The sequence below is a fragment of the Danio rerio genome, chromosome 4 (assembly GCF_052040795.2).
Source record: "Danio rerio strain M-AB ecotype USA chromosome 4, GRCz13ab, whole genome shotgun sequence".
Classification (NCBI taxonomy): Eukaryota; Metazoa; Chordata; class Actinopteri; order Cypriniformes; family Danionidae; genus Danio; species Danio rerio.
This window is the reverse complement of record NC_141024.2, coordinates 60,617,586-60,637,618: the sequence shown is the minus strand read 5'-3', so window position 1 is coordinate 60,637,618 and position 20,033 is coordinate 60,617,586. Positions and strand designations below refer to the sequence as shown.

The following is a 20,033-nucleotide window of genomic DNA, read 5'->3' as shown; positions in this document are numbered from 1 at the left end:
GCGTTAACGCATGCGATTAATTTTAAATAATTAACGCGTTAAAAAAAATTAACGCAATTAACGCATGCAGGTTTTTTTACTTCCTGTTGTGGTAGACATGTGTTCAACATGCAATAAATGTGGATAAGACCAAGGAAGCACTTTTTGAAGGAAAGTTCCAGTATAAAACAATTAGGTACATCACAGGTTATCCAGAATTTCATGCAATTTCGGGTGTTTCATTTTTAACTTTCGACTTCTGTTGTAAGTTGACACCGCATGGCGAACAGAAACAAAATCATCCGCATTTCATGACTCGGTGTTCCTTTAAGGTAAGGTTCCTTTTAAGGCTACACGGTAAAATTTTAAAAAGAGTATTATCTTAATCATATTAAAATCGGAGTATTGGTGTCTTACGTAAATGTACTCAGTACGTCTGGTGAAGTCGCGAGCTGTCAAAGACAGGGCATTACTCTGCCTTTCAGCATGAGCCCACCAAGTTTAGCGTGTTTCCTCATATAAACACAACGAAAGCGTATACTTCGCGTTGTTGTGTCAGAATCCTTGTGAAATACAGTAATACTTTAGGACGCTTAGTTTAAGCAAATTTGATGAACGTGATCATGCGTGTTGAATCTGAGGGGAGTCGCTCCAGTATGGAAGGCCGTTGGGGCCAAAACGTCTGCAGCGCGTTGTGTGTGTCTGTCTGTGTGTTTGTCTGTGTCAGGCCCGTTGAGGGGTGTCAGGGGTGGAGTGAGCGACGTATCTGAGTAGGGGCGAGAGGGGTGTCCAATGTATTTAACGACCGGTTTGCAAGAAATGATCATTCATTTGCGGGCATTTGGGAGTCTCTGTGCACTTGCGGGATACTCCTAGTCTTAGCAACTGGATGAATGTAAAGGAGGATTAAGCAAAATTGTTTCTACTCTATAACTAATGTTCTCAACTCACAGCAATAAAACTTTACAATGAGTGCAACAGTTTGTATCCTATAGTTTATTATTATAATTTTTCATTTTCCATATCTGCAATTCCTGTATTTTGGCATTTTTTTGCAGTCCACTTAGAATCCAACATGGAAATCAATGTTTTCTTTTTTGGCATTGATTGTTTTGAAATTTAAATGTCATTAACATGCCTGTGTTTTAATTTCTGTAATAAATATGGCTGTCAAGCCAGGATCTTAATGGTTTATTGTGGGTATGTTGTTTGCATGAAGAAATCTGTGTTACAAGTTAAACAAAAATTCTATTAAACAATTATATTTTGAATTTAAATAATTTTTTGTCTTGCGTTTACATTAATTTTACATTTAAACAGGCAAAATTACAAGTTTCAGTATTTTAAATGTGATTAATCGCGATAATTTTTTTTAAAAAGGTGCGATTAATTAGTTAATTTTTTTTAATCGATAGTCAGCACTAATATATACAGGGAAAGCTGCCCTCATATCGAACACACACTCACATATGCATAGGCTTATATTATTATTTTAAAAATTAACAGAAAAAAGGGCACTTTCTCTCCAGAAGGAAAAAAGGGCTCTTAATACAATGTGTGCCCCATTCCTATCTCTCCGCACCCCTCGTTGAGAACCAAGAGAATCGCTTTCGAGGTTAACTAGGCAGCCGCACACTTGACCCGTGTGCATAGAGTAGGTGAGATCAAAGTCCCTTTAAGATATTCTATAGTCTTTGCGTGAGCTGGGACGCGGGCAGTGGACCAAACCATTGTGAGGAAGGGAAGAGAGATCTCTCAGCTGTTTCTAAATGCATTTTTTTTTGTGTTTTTATTTTTTAATTTGCTCCATCTTGCTTTTTTTCAAAGGACACAGATGTTTAATTAGCTGTTGTTCAGTGGTGAATTAGAAAACTTAACTATTAATATTAAGCATCACCACCGTCCACCCTACATCTACGCACCTGTATGAAGTAGTGTTCTAGGTTATAACGATGCGTAAAGAATGCTCCGGCTTCAATACAGTGCGTTACAGTACACGACTGCCCCCTACTGTTCATGTCTTTATTTGCTAGACCATCTTTCCGTGCTAACGCGCCATATGTCGTGGCCATGCGAGATCACTTTGTTTCATGCGCGTGTTAGTTCATGCCAGATCTGTATATACATTTACCTGATTTTATTTTTTTTTACTTTCTGTTGCCTTGTCACCTGCTAAAAAAGCGGGGGATAAACTTTTTAGATTATTTCCAGGCAGAAGTGATGCCTGTAACAGATGTAAGCAGTCACCTGCCGATTACCTTCACATGTTTTGGTCATGTTCAAAATTAACAACCTTTTGGTCTAATATTTTTACAATTCTTTCTCAAGCTCTTAATATAATCATCACTCCTGACCCTCTGACTGCCCTTTTTGGTTATCTTCCATCCCCAACTACACAAACATCACGCTGCGTCATTGCCTTTACCACCTTGCTCGCCAGGCGCGCAATTTTCCTCAAATGGAAACATGTGTCCCCTCCCTCATCAGAAAACTGGATTAAAGAGATTTTTAATGGCATCTATCTTGAGAAACTGAGACATTGTTTTAAAGGATCACTGAACTCCTTTAACAAAACATGGAGTCCCATGCTGTCAGTCATTGAGAACCTTAACATTTCAGGAACTGCTGACTAGAATTTCGAAAGGGAGAAAGAGAGACTTCTATTTTCATCCTCTGTATTTACCCATATATTTATTGTTATTTATTTTATTTATAATTTTTTTTCTAATGTTATTATTTATTTGATTATATGTTTATTATTTATTTATCAGTGTCTTGATTCACCGTTACATACTTATTGAATGCCTCAGAAAATAGGGAGGGGTGGGAGATGGGAGGGATGGTGCATAGAAGGGGGTAGAAAAATGTAAGGTTGTTTAAAGAGTTCTACAGATTTCTTGTTTTTATAGCTATGTATTTCATGTCATCTCTTTGCTGATAGGACTTCTATTTTTCATATACATTTGCAAGTTTGTATAATATCTGGAAAAAATGCAATAAAAATATTGGAAATAAAAAAGCGGGGGATGTAGCTTCTTGTGTGTCAAGTGATGTAACGGAAGTGGGTGGAGCTAGAGGGGAACGTCGGTGGTGGGAGCGACAGAACAGAAAAGCTTGTTACTGCTGAAGAACGTAATAAAAATAAGCTAGAAGCTATTACTTGTGTGTGTGTGTGTGTGTGTGTGTGTGATCTAACATCTACACAAGCCATCCAACTTCCCCTTCCACCACTACAATGTCTATCCATCCATCCATTTATTCATTTTATTTTGTAAATGTGCTATTTTTCAGGCTGATCTCAAAAATACAGTATTTTTTACTGACAGAATTTTAGGTGCAGGCTAGGACTGTCTCTGCCATTTGCAGATAACGTTGTCTTTTTGGCTTCATAGGACATGGAGTAGGTGGGATGGTTTGCTGCTGAGTGTGACATGGCAGGGAAAGAAACAGCACCTCTAAGAAACCATTGTGCTTGACTGGAAAAAGGTGGCCATCTCCAGTTTGGAGGAGAGTCTTTACCCCAAATGGAGTTCAAGTATCAGTGTTTTCCATGAGGAATGGAATGTGAGATTTAAAGATGGATCAGTGCAGCGGCAGCAGTAATGCAGTTGATGTGGTTGTCTGTTGTGGTGAAGGATCTGAGACGAAAGGCAATGTTCTTAATTTACTGCTCATTCTAGGTTCCTACTCTCACCAATGGTCATGACTGAAAAGAACAAGATCTTGGATACAACCGGCCACATTTTGCGAAGTGTTATGACCCGCTTGTTAGAGTCGCACCATAAGAGAGCCAACAAAATAGCCTGAATGCAAATTATTTATTATAAAAGTAACTCATAGAACAAACAATCAAAGCAACCAACAAATGTGTAGGGATAATAATTACGATAAAGAACTTAGGATAAAATCACAACAACACTTTAACTACATGATAAAATTAATGCAAAACAAAACCATAAGGTTAAAGAGTCAATGAAATGGCAGGTCTTGACATGTGGACTCCTGAGTAGCTACAGCGTCCTGGGGTAGCTAGCACAACAACTTTTATATACCCATTGATGAGTAATGCAGGCATCCAATCAGAATTTACCAAATGCTCTAATCTAGAGTCTTGAGATCATCACAGTGTATAAATATTGTAAAACTTAATACCTGTCGCTCTGCCTAAATCATAAAATATTCATCAAGTTTGTATTCTACTCAAAGTAAATGCAGTAAACTAGAACAAATCTAGAATCTAAAAGTAAAGAAACTTCACTAATAAAAGCTGCAACACAGGACAATTGAATGGGCTTTTAAAACTTGAGGGCCTGGTATACTGCAAACTAAGCGTCCTAGAGCTCCACCTTCTTTGATGTGCGGTGTCTTCCCAGTGATGTCTCTCATTCAGGGAGTCAGACAGTGAACATCATCTAAAACAACACTAGCTACATGAATACACTGGAGAGAGTACAAATTTATCTGCACTGGTACAATCACTTGCAAAGAGATTTTAAGCTGCAGAGGAGCTGTTGGCCAGATGTTTATGACAGTTCTTCTCTCAGCCACCACCACGGTGTTTACGGTAAACGCGAGAAGCGCAACACATTTACAACCCCACCTACTGCAGTGTAGGAGTGTTGGAAAACAGTATACTGTCACTCAGCCTTTTCAAACATTATTCAGACATGAAACATCCAGTGCACAGAGAAAATTTTTGCTGCATTCATGTCATGTGTGTAACTTTTTTGTCTATGTGTTTCTTAAGCTGCGCCGAATGATTAAAACTCTGTAGACACTGATCAGATCTGTACGGTTTCTCTCCAGTGTGAATCCTGTTGTTTTCAGATGTGTTAACTGATTAAACCTCTTGTAAAAACACTTGTACGGTCTCTCCAGAGTAAATTGTCTGGTGCAGTTTCAATTTTGGAGCTGTAATAAGTCTTCTCACACTCAAAGCGCATATACTCTTTCACATCAGTGTGGATTTTCATGTGTTTATTAAGGTTTGCTGATCGGTTGAATCTCTTCCACACTGAGTGCATGTGAATGGTTTCTCTCCAGTGTGGGTCTTACATAGTCAAGTGATGCAATTTCCAAGGTCAAAGTTCACCAAGCTTGAACCTTGCAAGGCAGTGAATTGCGAAACTTGACGCACAAACTTACGTTTCCAGTCTGACACATTTGCGTGCGTATGAATGGAAGTCTATGGAGAGAAAAGTCCGGTGTGACCACAGACCCCAATTTTATCCTCCTTACACTAGCTGCCTTGTATTAAATTTAAAATATTAATTCTCACCTATCTAGCTCCTGTTTATCTTCTGTCTCGCTACAATCCAACTCGCTCTTTACGATCTCAAAACTCCGGGCTTCTGGTAGTACCTAGAATAGCAAAGTTGAGTAAAGGAGGTCGAGCCTTCTCATTTATGGCTCCTAAACTCTGGAATAGCCTCCCTGATAACATCCGAGGCTCAGACACACTCTCTCAGTTCAAAACTAGATTAAAGACCTATCTGTTTAGTAAAGCATACACTCAATGCATCACTTAGCGGGTTTCCACACAAGTTTCTACATCTTGCTTATATACACTATGAACAGCAGCTACGCTAATTATTCTTTTTTTTTCTTCATTTCCACCTGGGGATACTCATTCCAAGGTCCTCAGATTATGCGGAGTCACTGATTGGATCTAAGACCAGCGACGAGATGATCCCAAGGTTTCCATATCCGGGACCAGGCCGTATCCTGAGCTGCTGCTGCGCTGGTGGTCGTGGGGAGTGGAGAACATGAGACTGATTCCAGTGATGCTCCAGGGACAGACGAGTCTTCGCTGAGGCCAGCTTCCAGCCTCCACTGCTGAGACTGCAGCTCTGCACAAGACTTTTGGCCAGCGAAGAAATGAAAATGGTCGTGCCCAACTGAGTCTGGTTTCTCTCAAGGTTTTTTTTCTTCACTCCTATCAGTAAAGTTTTTTTTTTTTCCCTCTCCGCTGTCGCCACTGGCTTGCATGGTTCAGGATCGGTAGAGCTACGCATCAATGGATTTGCTCTTCAGTGTTTGGACTCTCAGTAATGATTTAAACCACACTGAACTGAGCTGAACTGAACTTAAACACTAAAAACTGAACTACCCTGATCCAATTTATTATGACCATTTATGTGAAGCTGCTTTGACACAATCTACATTGTAAAAGCGGTATACAAATAAAGCTGAATTGAATTTAATTAAGAGCAAGTGAATGGTTTCTCTCCAGTGTGGATCCTCATGTGTTTATAAAGGGATGATGATTGGCGAAAACTCTTCCCACACTGAGTGCACGTTATTGGTTTCTCTCCAGTGTGGATCCTTATGTGTTGATTAAGGTGTGATAAGCGGTTGAAACTCTTCCCACACTGAGTGCAAGTAAATGGTTTCTCTCCAGTGTGGGTCCTCATGTGTTTAGAAAGGGATGATGATTGGCGAAAACTCTTCCCACACAGAGTGCACGTTATTGGTTTCTCTCCAGTGTGGATCCTTATGTGTTGATCAAGGTTTGATGAGCGGTTGAAACTCTTCCCACACTGAGTGCAAGTAAATGGTTTCTCTCCAGTGTGGATCCTCATGTGGTGATCAAGGTTTGATGAGCGGTTGAAACTCCTCCCACACTGAGTGCAAGTAAATGGTTTCTCTCCAGTGTGGATCCTCATGTGTTGTTTAAGGTATGATGAGCAGTTAAAACTTATTCCACACTGAGTGCATGTGAATGGTTTCTCTCCAGTGTGGATCCTCAAGTGTTTATTAAGTGATGATGTTTGGCGGAAACTCTTCCCACATTGAGTGCATGTGAATGGTTTCTCTCCAGTGTGGATCCTCATGTGTTTATAAAGGGATGACGATTGGCGAAAACTCTTCCCACACTGAGTGCACGTTATTGGTTTCTCTCCAGTGTGGATCCTCATGTGTAGATTAAAGTTTGATGATTGGCTGAAACTCTTCCCACACTGAGTGCATGTGAATGGTTTCTCTCCAGTGTGGATCCTCATGTGTTTATAAAGGGATGATGATTGGTGAAAACTCTTCCCACACTGAGTGCATGTTATTGGTTTCTCTCCAGTGTGGATCCTCATGTGTAGATTAAAGTTTGATGATTGGCGGAAACTCTTCCCACACTGAGTGCACGTTATTGGTTTCTCTCCAGTGTGGATCCTTATGTGTTGATTAAGGTGTGATGAGCGGTTGAAACTCTTCCCACACTGAGTGCAAGTAAATGGTTTCTCTCCAGTGTGGATCCTCATGTGTAGATTAAAGTTTGATGATTGGCTGAAACTCTTCCCACACTGAGTGCAAGTAAATGGTTTCTCTCCAGTGTGGATCCTTATGTGTTGATTAAGGTGTGATGAGCGGTTGAAACTCTTCCCACACTGAGTGCAAGTAAATGGTTTCTCTCCAGTGTGGGTCCTCATGTGTTTATTAAGTGATGATGCTTGGCGGAAACTCTTCCCACACTGAGTGCACGTAAATGGTTTCTCTCCAGTGTGGATCCTCATGTGTAGATTAAAGTTTGATGATTGGCTGAAACTCTTCCCACACTGAGTGCAAGTAAATGGTTTCTCTCCAGTGTGGGTCCTCATGTGTTTAGAAAGGGATGATGATTGGCGAAAACTCTTCCCACACAGAGTGCACGTTATTGGTTTCTCTCCAGTGTGGATCCTTATGTGTTGATCAAGGTTTGATGAGCGGTTGAAACTCTTCCCACACTGAGTGCAAGTAAATGGTTTCTCTCCAGTGTGGATCCTCATGTGGTGATCAAGGTTTGATGAGCGGTTGAAACTCTTCCCACACTGAGTGCAAGTAAATGGTTTCTCTCCAGTGTGGATCCTCATGTGTTGTTTAAGGTATGATGAGCAGTTAAAACTTATTCCACACTGAGTGCATGTGAATGGTTTCTCTCCAGTGTGGATCCTCATGTGTTTATTAAGTGATGATGCTTGGCGGAAACTCTTCCCACACTGAGTGCACATGAATGGTTTCTCTCCAGTGTGGATTATCATGTGAATCTTAAGTTTGCTTTTGCTTGCCAAAATCTTTCCACACTGAGTGCAGGTGAAATGATTCTTGTCTCTCCTTTTCAAAATACCATCAGTCTGTAAATGAGTTTTTTCCTCAATTTTGACATGATGTTCCTCCTCTTTCCTCTCATTCTCTTCAATTAGGTCTGAAATAAATAAATAACAGATTAATTTTCATTAAGTCTAAAAATCTCTCATCAAAAGCTGAAAAGTAAAAAGACACTGGAAACATTGGCTACACACACTTATTTTGATGCATGTTAAATGTAAAATAAAATCAGATCATATTTTGTTCAGTCATTAACCTGTACACATTTAAGCAGATTAAATTCATCTTTATTTATCTACTGCTTTTACAATGTAAATTGTGTCATAGTCGCCTAACATAGAAGTCATTGTAAATTGAAATGCTGTCAGTCTAGTTTTCAGAGTTTCTTACATAATTGATCATAAAAGTAATTTTGGTCACATTGATAAGACACAGATTTGAAAGGTGTAAATGGTGTGACGACCCCGGTATTCTACTTTGGATGTGGAAGATCCTGATTAGGTGCCATGGTTGCTCCCCAATTGGTTCAAAGCATATAAATGCGAGAGTGAGCTAGCTTCTGCAGGATAGTGTGGCTACTGGCCGTCTTCGCATCAAGACCATCTCTTTATTTTGGCAATCTTATGGTTTTGTTTGGCATTATTTATATGTGTAGTTAAAGTTAGTTATTTTCTTTATTTTCCCCTAGACATTTGTTTGTTTCTTGATTTGTTGTTTTATTAGTTGTGTATAATAAAGTTGCATATATAATTTTTTTGTTGTCTGAGCTCTTTTATGTTGCAACTTGAATGAGGGGGTCGTAACAATGGCCTATTTTTATTTGTATATATTCATAATTACAACAAAATGTTTCTCTAAAATTTGTTTAGCAGACAGGGAATACTATGGATAGAATACTATGGATAAGATACTGTGGATAGAATGAAAGAACCGACAGGGGAAAGCAAAGAAGGAGGTGTTTGTTTCTTTATTAACAACTCATGGTTGAGAAACATACATCCAGTTAGATCATTTTGTTCTCCTGATCTGGAATACCTTATGCTTCGGTGCCGACCACACTGGGCACCAAGAGAGTTCACAGCTGTTATAAATACAGCTGTCTACATCCACCCTCAAGCCAACACAAAGCAGGCGCTAAGGGAACTGAATGGGAGCATAAGCGAGCAGGAAACCACACACACCCAGTGGCAGCGTTTATTGTTACAGGGGACTTTAACAATGCCAATCTCAGGAAAATCGCTCCAAAATACTATCACCATATCACCACAAACATGCGTGGTGACCGTATTTTGGACCACTGCTATTCTCCGTTCTGGGACGCCAACAAATTCCTCCCCCGCCCACCGTTTGGCATATCAGATGACTCTTTTGTTCTGCTCTTGCCTGCTTACAGGCAGAAACTGAAACGGGAACCACCCACCCTCAAGACGTTTCAAAGCTGGACGGACCAATCGGATTCCATACTTCAAGAATGTTTTGATCTTGTGGACTGGGAGATGTTACGGACAGCTTCTGATGACGACATTAAGGGCCTACTCACACTATGCCATCCGTACTGTGCCCAGGCCCGTTTCCTGGATCGTTTGAGAAGTGTGAGTTTCCCGGATCGTTGAGAAGACCCTTAGCTGAATCGGGCTCAAGCACGGTTCACTTGGCTGGCCCTAGCCCGGTTGGAAGAGAAGGGCCTGAGCGCGGTTCACTTGGCCGGTACGTTTGTAGTGTGAGTGCAAAACGTGCCAAAACCCGAAACTGAAAGAGAGACGTGACTTTTAGGGATTGTTTCATATGGATTTATTAATCATTCTTACTGTTCAGTGAACGCAAACTGCCGTAATTTATTAAAGACGTAGACATCTCACTGCACGACAGTTGCGCGCCTTCAGCAAACCTCCTCATTCCTGCAGCACGAGAGCTTTATGATTGTTTATAAGCGCCTAAAGTGGCGGATCTGTTCGGCGAAATATCTGACTGCGTGTAAATGCATCCCTAAGGACTGTTTGGTGAAATATTTGACTGCATGTCACTGCATATCAGACGACTGAAACGATATAACTAGAGAAATCTCCACTGTGCTGCTGAGTGAGTGAGAGCGCTTCTCACTGAACAGCGCAGCAGTGATGACGTAAGCGTGCCGAGGCCCATTTGTGGTGTGAGTGCAGGCTGTCGGGGGAGACGGGAGGGGGGACAAGCGCGGTTTGGCCCAGTTCGAGGCAACTGTACCTAGTGTGAGTACGACCTAAAATTTACTCAAGACACTGTTACATGCTTCATCAGAAAGTGTATAGAAGACACGGTCCCAACAAAAACTGTCCATATCTAAACTGTCTAAAAATCTGTCCCTAACCCAAAACCATAGATTAATGGCGAAGTTCGAACAGCCCTATTAGTGTGAACCTCCGCCTATAAATCCAGAAATGCTGAGGAACAAAAACAAGCAAACTACAACCTCAGGTAAACTATCAAAACAGCAAAACATCAATACAGAGGTACAAGGTATAGGGGAGGAGTATGTGGCAGGGACTTAATTACATCACAGACTTTAAAAGTAACAAACCCCTCACTGTGAACATTTCTGCGTCTCTCCCGGACGAGCTCAACTCGTTCTACACTTGCTTTAAAGCCCAGGACAGCACCCACACACTGTGCGCTCCGCGGCTGATACCGAAACCGTCAGCACACTCTATTTCTGTAGTGGACGTAACGAGATCTTTTCGGAGCATCCTGAAAGCTATGGCCCAGACCTCTCCCTCTCTCGGCCTGTGGTTCCCACATGCTTTAAGACAGCTACTATTGTGCCCATACTGAAATAATCTAAAACCACATGCTTAAATGACTGGCGTCCAGTTGCTCTGACACCCATCTTCAGCAAGTGCTTTGAGAAGCTGATTAAAAAGCACATCTGCTCTGTACTGTCCGCTCACACTGACCCTCTGCAATTTGCTTACAGGAATAATCGCTACACTGATGAAGCAATTGCTTTCACCTTGCACACTGCTCTGTCTCACCTGGAAAATAAAAGCACATATGTGAGAATGCTGTTTGTGGACTACAGCTCAGTATTCAACATTTTAGTGCCTGCCAAACTAGTGGTGAAGCTCCAGGCTCTGGATCTACACAGCTCTCTGTGCAACTAGTTCCTGGACTTCCTTTCAAGCAGACTGAACAACATAACCTCATCCACACTGATCCTCAACACTGGTGATCCACAGGGCTGTGTTCTCAGTCCACTCCTCTACTTCCTGTAAACACATGACTGTACAGCCAAACACATCTCCAACGTCATTGTTAAATTTGCAGATGACACAACAGTGGTGGGCCTAATCACAGATAATAATGAGAGGGCCTACACAGAGGAGGTACACACTCTGACGCAGTGGTGTGAGGAAAACCACCTCTCACTCAACATCAGCAAAACCAAGGAGCTGGTGGTGGATTTCAGGAAAGAGAATAGAGAACACACCCCCATCACCATCAACGGGACACCAGTGAAGAGAGTCAGCACTTCCAAGTTTCTTGGAGTACACATTGCTGGGGAATTGACATGGACTGCTCACACAGACGCAGTGCTAAAGAAGGCACAACAACGCCTCTTCTTCCTCAGGCGTCTCAGGAGGTTTGGAATAAGCCCTCACATCCTCCGCTCGTTCTACACCTGCACTGTGTGGAGCATCCTGTGTGGCTGTATTACCACCTGGGGCCTGTTTCAGTAAGGAGGTTCAAACAACTCTGAGTTTAAACTTGAACTCTGAGTTGATTTACCGAGAGATTAAAAACTCTGAGTTTTCGGTTTCAGAATAGCTGATCTGAGTTGGGTCAATCAACTTCGAGTAGACCAACTCAGAGTTAAGCGCGCACACCGTGACTTTAAAAAGGCATTATCAATGGAGCGCAGACATTACGAGTGACTATGTCAATTACTTATAAAAGAGATCACCATTTCTTTCTCCAGCTGAACTTGATGTTCTCATGCAAAGTTATAGCAAATATGAGCGTATATATTTGAAAAGAAGCAACCATCAGTGAAACTGAGACAGCGTGGGAAAACAGCTGCTCAAGTTAATGCCTAATTTCACTTTTTAAGTATTTAAATATTTAAGTATAATAAAATAAGTAATGTAATTTGTGACGTTTAGATATTTTTTTCTAAACTTTCTTTTATACATTTATTAGTTTTAAATTATTTAACAGTGCACTTGTGTGTCTGCCTTTTTTATTGATCAAGTGATAGAGGTTAATATAACATTTAGAAGGTAAGCAGTACTAAAAATAATTTTTAGAAAGAATAATAATCCCATTAATCTAGTTACAGTGCATGTCGAAGGTGAATTTAATTTAATTATTTATTAAAAAAGGATAAGCCATTCTAGTACAGTTCTTCTGTGTGTGACTAAAATGTAGGCAATAGCTGTTTCCACCAAATATATTACATAAATGTATGTGCAAAACTGGAATATTGCATAAAAGATGCGAATAAAATTCCATCCAACGAGTCAAAGAGAAAAAAATCGTCACTTCCTGATTAAACTGGCACCAAATATCAACAGTAAAAACAGAATTTACTGTGGTAGAAGAAGCTGCGTCGTTTATTTAGCCTAATTAATGTACTTGCGCCTCGATGTCAGAAGACAATGCTGAAACACAATGAACACGTGGGGGCGTCTGAAGCCATGAGACACGGAGACTCTTGACACGCACCAGACGTTCGGAGGTAATTAATAATATACAATAATACTGAAACAGTTAAGGCATTTTAGAATGACTAAAACAATATTTAAGACATGTTACAGTGTGCTCAGCCTGCTGGGTTGATCATTTACACACATTTTCATTATCATATGATCATGGTCTTTTTTTAATGTACATACACAGCAAATTCATTGGTGTTAAATTTCAAGTGTTGAGGAAATTCAGAGTAAAGTGTTAAAATTCTAGAGTTAGATCGGCATTAGAAGCTGATTTGCCTCCTTGTCACACAGAGTAACATGTATCTACCTTTGTAGAAAACCCTTGTATTTGAGAAACTAATCAGAGTGTCTGAAATCTCACCATACACCCTCATTCACCTGGCCCTTGAATTAGTCAATTAGTTTAGTCCACTAGACAGAAGGAATGACCACAAATAAGTGAATTCAGACACCTGGGGCCTGTTTCAGTAAGGAGGTTTAAACAACTCAGAGTTTAAACTTGAACTCTGAGTTGATTTACCGAGAGATTAAAAACTCTGAGTTTTCGGTTTCAGAACAGCTGATCTGAGCTGGGTCAATCAACTTTGAGTAGACCAACTCAGAGTTAAGCGTGCACAATGTGACTATAAAAAGGCATTATCAATGGAGCGCAGACATTACGACTGACTATGGCAACATCTTAAAAAAAGAGATCAGCATTTCTTTCTCCGGCTGAATTTGATCTGCTAATGCAAAGTTATAGCAAATATAAGTGTATATATTTAAAAGGAAGCAGCCATCAGTGAAACAGAGACAGCGTGGGAAAACAGCTGCTCAAGTTAATGCCTAATTTTTAATTTTAAGTATTTAAACATTTAAGTATAATAAAATAAGTAATGTAATGTCATGTTTATACTTTTTTTCTAAACTTTTATACACTTTTATCAGTTTTAATAGATTTAACAGTGCACTTGTTATGTGTCTGCCTTTTTATTGATCAAGCGATAGAGGTTGATATAACATTAAGAAGGTAAGCAGTAATAAAATTATTTTTAGACAGAATAATAATCCCATTAATCTCTAACAGTACATGTCGAAGGTTAAGCTAATTATTTATGAAAAAAAGGACAAGCCTCGTGCATGACTTTGTTCTGTGTGTGACAGAAATGTAGGCAATAGCTGTTTCCATCAAAATTACATACATTTGTGCAACACTGGAATAAAATAAAGCAGCGTTTTTATCCAAAGAGTCGAAGAGAACACAATCATCACTTCCTGATTAACTTGCGCCAAATATCAACAGTAAAAACAGAATTACTGCGGTAGAAGAAGCTGCGTCAATGATTTTTTATTTAATTAATGTACTTGCGCCTCAGAAGACAATTGACACACAATAAACACGTGGGGGCGTTTGAAGCCAGACGCGGAGATCTTGACACGATCCAGACGCTCGGAGGTAATTAATAAAATACACTAATACTGAAACAGTAAAGGCATTTTAGAATCACTAAAACAACATTTAAGATGTCCTGCAGTGTGCTCAGTCTGCTGGTTTGTCCTTTCACACACATTTTCATCATCATCTCTAACAAACCTTTTTTTAATGTACATACTGTAATTTGTTAAGTGCACTTCGTAGTTTATGTGCATCTTATCAAATAAAATATCTTATCAAATAAAAGTTTAACTCAGTTATGCACATGTTTTATTATGCGTATTTTCAAAAGTTATGTGAATCATGACGTTTCCATCAATCCTTTTTATGCACATTTCCAAAAAGAGCTCTAAAATAGGTGTGTGGAAATGTAAGACTAATGCGAGAAATACTGCTTCATCTTTAAAAAGGGGAGGAGACCGACGTTAACGACGTTAACGGAGTTAACGTTAACTCTCTTTTAGAAACAGGCTTGACTTACCCTGCTTTCTCGAGTTTAACAAACCTGCCTTTTTGAAACGGAAAACCCAGAGTTTCTCTCATTTCAGGGTTAAACTACTCTGAGTTTTAACTTAACCTGCTTTCTGAAACAGGCCCCTGCTGTTGAACACCTGCTGTTAACAAGCACAATCACTGAAGGAATAAGAAATTGAAGGAAGAAATAAAACTACAGACACAGCCTCACACCAAACCAACTAAATTAAAACAGAGGATTAAACAACTCCATTAAATAACAGTATAAGCAGCTTCACTGACTACAGCTTGACTTCATTTCTGTAAGAATATTTGACAATGAACAGAGGTTTATATTTTTTTATTAAAAATATTTCATTTGACCTCACCATCATAGAGATCAGAGGCTGCTTATTTGAGATCTTGAAGCTTTACTCTTATATCCTAATGTTTCTCTGACTGTTATAGCCGTGTTTCTAAAACTCATTAGCTATAGCAAGAAAGGTCAAGAGAAACTATACTGTTTATGCTTAATTGTTATAGATTTAATTTCCGGTTTTTATTAAGTTGATTCATAAAGATATGCAAATATAGTTGTATTAAAACTGCATGGGACAATACTACTGGCAGTCTGCTGCTCTTCATAGAAAATTCAACAAACAATTAGGATGCAATTAATAATTAACCTGTCATGCACTAAACATTCAAGCTCCAGCTTGCTCTTTATGACACACAGGCATCAAGAATCAGGACATGAACCTCAACCGTGGTTGCTAAAAAAAAAAAGCCGCATAGTTCATGCCACAATGCATGCTGGGTGCCAGCATAGTACAAAGCTCCCAGCATGCATTGCAGCATGAATAAATTATGCAGCTTTATGTTATTACAATCTCTTTCTTTTCCTTTATTTTGTGTTGTTTTTGGGAGGTAATGTTTCAGTAGAGTGTTTTTTTTAACTTGATTTTTATTTTTTTGTTTGTCACCATCATTGAGAATCAAAGACTAATTATTGATGCCTGGGTGTTTTTGAGTTCTGCCATAGATCAAACATTCTCATTGTAAATATTGTTTTTATTTTATTGGAGCTTCAGTGGTTTCATTTATGTATATTATTTATTTCTCACACATAACTAATATGATATTGAATTAGAAAACAAGCAGGAAAGGATGGCTATGTTATCATAAATAATCTCTTCAGACTGACGCTTTAATTTTCTTTTGGCTTTCCATGCTATATGTATAAATAGTGTAATTAACACTATCTATAGCAGCCAAAATAAAAGACATTTATAGCAAGAAGTTGAAGAGCCTGACTAAAGTAGACTCTGTCCTCCATCATGGTGACTTCAAATGAACAACGGAAATTTTATTAAGAGCTTTTGTTCACATGACAGAAATAAAGTCACTGGTCAGTAATAGGTGAAGCTCCATGATAAGTTGTTTAATTTGATGAGTTTTTTTTTTAAAGATGTTGAAAAATAAATTTTTTTTATAGTGTAATTTGTTTTATTTTTATTGATTATTATTTTATTTAGAGTTTTTCTCAGTTGATTTCATCTTTGGTTTTGGCTTGTGTTTTTCTTTCATTCAGTGATTCTGCTTGTTAACAGTTGTTCATCAACAATTCTCAATCCTCCTTTAATTAGACACTTAATTGTTTCATTAACTTCATCACTGTCTGAGTGTTCAGCCCTCTGTAGTGAGGACACTAGTTAGGATTTTGCTCTGGAATTTAGGGCTTACGTGTGTTCGAATGAAAAATAAAGACTATGGGATTTGTTTTTAACAGAAATATTCTGGAAACTGAATTTACGAATGTAAAATGTTGAAAACAGCAGATTACTGGCAACCACTGCTGCCAGTATTTTGACATACATTTAACAGATATTTTACACAATAAGAGTTTGCTAATTAACACTCTGGGTGTTAAAAAATTTAACACTTTCAAAAATGTTATTTTAACACTTATAGTGGTTCCCATATAAACACTGAGGGAGTGTTAATTTTAACTCTAAGGTAGTTAAATCTACTATCTAAAATTTGCAGTGTACTGTAATTTGTTCATTAAAAGTGTTTCCATCATAGTTTATGCGCACATTTTCTATCGAATAAAAGTTTATCCTACTCAGTTATGCGCGTTTTTTATGCATATTTTAAAAAGTTATGTGCATCATGAGGTTTCTATCAATCGTTATAAGCATAAAAATAGGTGGGTGGAGACGTAAGGCTAAGGCGAGAAATACCACTTCATCTTTAAAAAAAGGGGAGGAGACCGACAGAAACTCTGAGTTTAGAGAATAAAACCTGCTTCCGGCCAATGTTAGATTCACAGAGTAAGTTACCACAGTAACTGACTCTGAGTTAAAGTTACCTTTCTTTCAGAAACAGGCTTGACTTACTCTGCTTTCTCCAGTTTAACAAACCTGCCATTTTGAAACGGAAAACCCAGAGTTTCTCTCATTTCAGGGTTAAAATACTCTGAGTTTCAGTTAACCTCCTTTCTGAAACAGGCCCCTAGTATGTAAATAGCACCAGCAGCAATCGCAAAGGCCTACATAGGATTGTGTGAACTGCTGGACGCGTAGTAGTAGGTGAGCTTCCCTCCCACCACGACATCTACACCAGGCGGTGCATGAGGAAAGCCAAGTGAATTATCAGCGACTCCAGCCACCCAAGCCATAGACTTTTCTCTCTTATTTACGTGTACGCACAAACCCGGGATATTTGAAACCTGCGGCTCCGCCCTCTAACACAGAAACCCAGACACACACACACACACACACACACGCAAACATGCCGGTCGATTGAAGTCACACTGCAGATGGATATTATTGAGTCTCTACCCAAAGATGAAACCTCAGCTTTATAGCCAAGCAGTTGGAAACTACTGGAAACTTCTGCAAACTACATGCTACAAAGAATACTTCATCGGCTTTTGTTAAAGGAAGGATCAGTAAAGAGTAACTTACTGCTGGACGTCAGGATGGGTTTCTTCCTCCATTTCTCAAGTGTAAGTACGTGCGATTAAAGCTGCCTCGTTTACTCTAGCTTGCAAATGTATTTAGTTGTGATTTGTCACTTGTAACCGAGTGTACCGTATGAGGTTAACTCGCTTTATTCTCATATCGGGTGCAAAGCCACGTTAAAAACGTGACACGTGCTGCTTTGTCTACGGAGCTCCGTGGAGGAGGGTAGTGTTTGTGTGTGTGTGCGTGTACGCGGGCTGTCGTCCGGAGGTGTGTGTGTGTGTGCGTTGTCGTCCGGACCAGGGTTAAGTGTTTGTGTGTGTGTCTGTTTGTGTGCGCGCGCGCTTTCGTCCGGAGCAGGGTTAAGTGTTTGTGTTTGTGTGTTAGGACGAGGGCAATATGTGTTTGTGTGTGTGTCTGTAAAAAGAGCAGAGTGAGACAAGCTGGAAGATCTCCTCAACTGTTTTTGCACAATAAAATAGTTAGTCGTCTGTATTTTCAAGTCCACCGTCTGTATTTACATTGACCCACTGGCAGCTAAAATCCACGCCTACACTATCGAGCGTGTATGAACTGTGATTACTTTTATATTGCTGATTAGCTGTTTGGCATTTCACTCTCTCACTGAAGGCAGTTGACCAATCGCAACAGACTGTCATTGGTCCAATCAGCGCAGATTAGCTTCACGCTAAAGAGGGGTTTGAGAACAAATAAATCACTGGACGATTCATACAGGAGTCGCTGGGATAATTAGGTAAAAAAAATGCAGATTATAAGACCATGAAAGTGTTTTTTGACCTTGCATGCATATTAGACTGTTGTTGGAGACCCTTACAACCAAGATATGACCCTATTTCGTGTAAAATATGGGCTCTTTATGGTACTTTCAAGTCCATAGTTTCGTTATAAAAACACTTGTCTTCTTCACAAAACCAACCATAAGCATGTTGGATAGATGAATTGGTAAATATGGACTCATATCAAAGGGGTATGATGTCCATGTTATATGAAGTGGTCTAAAGAACTGCCCCCCCTTGCCTCAATTGTATAAAGCTAAAATGGGAAGACAGACTGGGACTAGACATATCAGATACAGCTTGGCAATATGCTATAGAACTGGTACACTCATCCCCTGTATGTATTAGACATGGTCTTCTACAGATTAAGGTGCTTTATAGGCTTCACCTATCTAGGAGCAAGCTGGCAAAAATGTATCCAGGGTCAGATTCATCTTGCCCCAGATGTGGTTTGGAGCCAGCAGATCTGGGGTCTCATGTATCAACGCTGCGTACGCACAAAAACTTTGCGTACGCCAGGTTTCACGCTCAGAATGGCTCACGTTTGGATTTACTAACAATGAACTGAACGTGGGAATGTGCGCAGGTTCACGGCAGCTTTCTGGCAGGCGTACGCACATTTTTTGTGCGTGTCTGTTTTATTTCCATTGGCGACTCCTAGAGGCAGTTGTGTTAAATTGCTCTCTACAAAGTGTCTGATCCTTGCAATGGCAGCTGTATGAGACGGGTTCATATAGTAGGTATGTAAGATTTCCATACCATACAGTTGACCAGCTAAACATTAAAGCACAATTTGCAGCGGTCGCCTGTTTTCCCAATGTAATCTGAGCTATCTACTGCACGCACATTACTATAAAGACACTATCTGAAGATGAATTTGCATGCGTGAATCAGAAACATTTCCATTCAATAAATCTGCAAATAAAATATGATGCACAAACTTATTGATGATTCCTACTTGTCTTTCTCTTGATAAATAGTGGGCAAAATCTGATATGTAGCGGGGAAAAAAAGAAAGAATTCATTAGACGCTGGATTCGAGCCGAGTTCATGCTCGAACATGTCAATGCATGATCACATGCTTCTTATGAGGTGCGCCACTGAGACTGCTAAGTGTACTGCAACATTTTTCAGTTATAAACCACACCATTTCTGTTTTAAATGCACTCAGTGCGATGTTCAGACCCAACTGTGTTAACCGTATCAGCTAAACTCTCCCACTCTATTTTTTTCTTTTGTTGTTAATTCAGGAGAACAAACTTGCAAATAACACCGCTTTTCTCCTGTCTACCTCCGAAAGCAGCACCTCCAGTTCACATTCTGTTCAAAGTTTCTCTTTTTGCTTGCTTTTGCCTTTGCTTTTTCGTTGGGTTTTGCCATTAGCATAGTCATTAGCATATTCATACGGGGGAGGAGGCAGGGAGGGGTTTTGTGCTTGTGCATGTTGCGCTCAGTTTCACGTTCATTCAGATGTACAAAAGAATATGCGTGAGATTCGGCGTACGCAGTGTTTCATACATCTGAATTTTTTTCTGCGTACGCACATTTACAGCTTTGTGCGTACGCAATGTTTTAGTAAGATTTCCACGCAAGTCTTCGTACATGAGGCCCCTGATGTTTTGGGGGTGCCCTAGATTACATACATTTTGAGCCAATATTTTTA

At 39.6% G+C, this 20,033-nt stretch overlaps 1 protein-coding gene across 3 annotated transcripts in view; it reads right to left on the bottom strand.

The window, feature by feature from the left end:
• Positions 1–3,778: 3,778 nt before the first annotated feature.
• Positions 3,779–20,033, bottom strand: part of LOC141381800 (uncharacterized) — an 887,475-nt gene continuing 871,220 nt past the window's right edge. For 2 of the 3 annotated variants that reach the window (XM_088650275.1, XM_088650274.1), the window contains exon 2: positions 3,779–11,060. In XM_088650275.1, coding sequence (XP_088506401.1) covers positions 6,183–7,988 — 1,806 coding nt within the window. In that variant the 5' untranslated portion in view covers positions 7,989–11,060 and the 3' untranslated portion in view covers positions 3,779–6,182. The remainder of the gene's footprint in view (positions 11,061–20,033) is intronic. The other variant, XM_087249899.2, reaches the window with a different exon arrangement.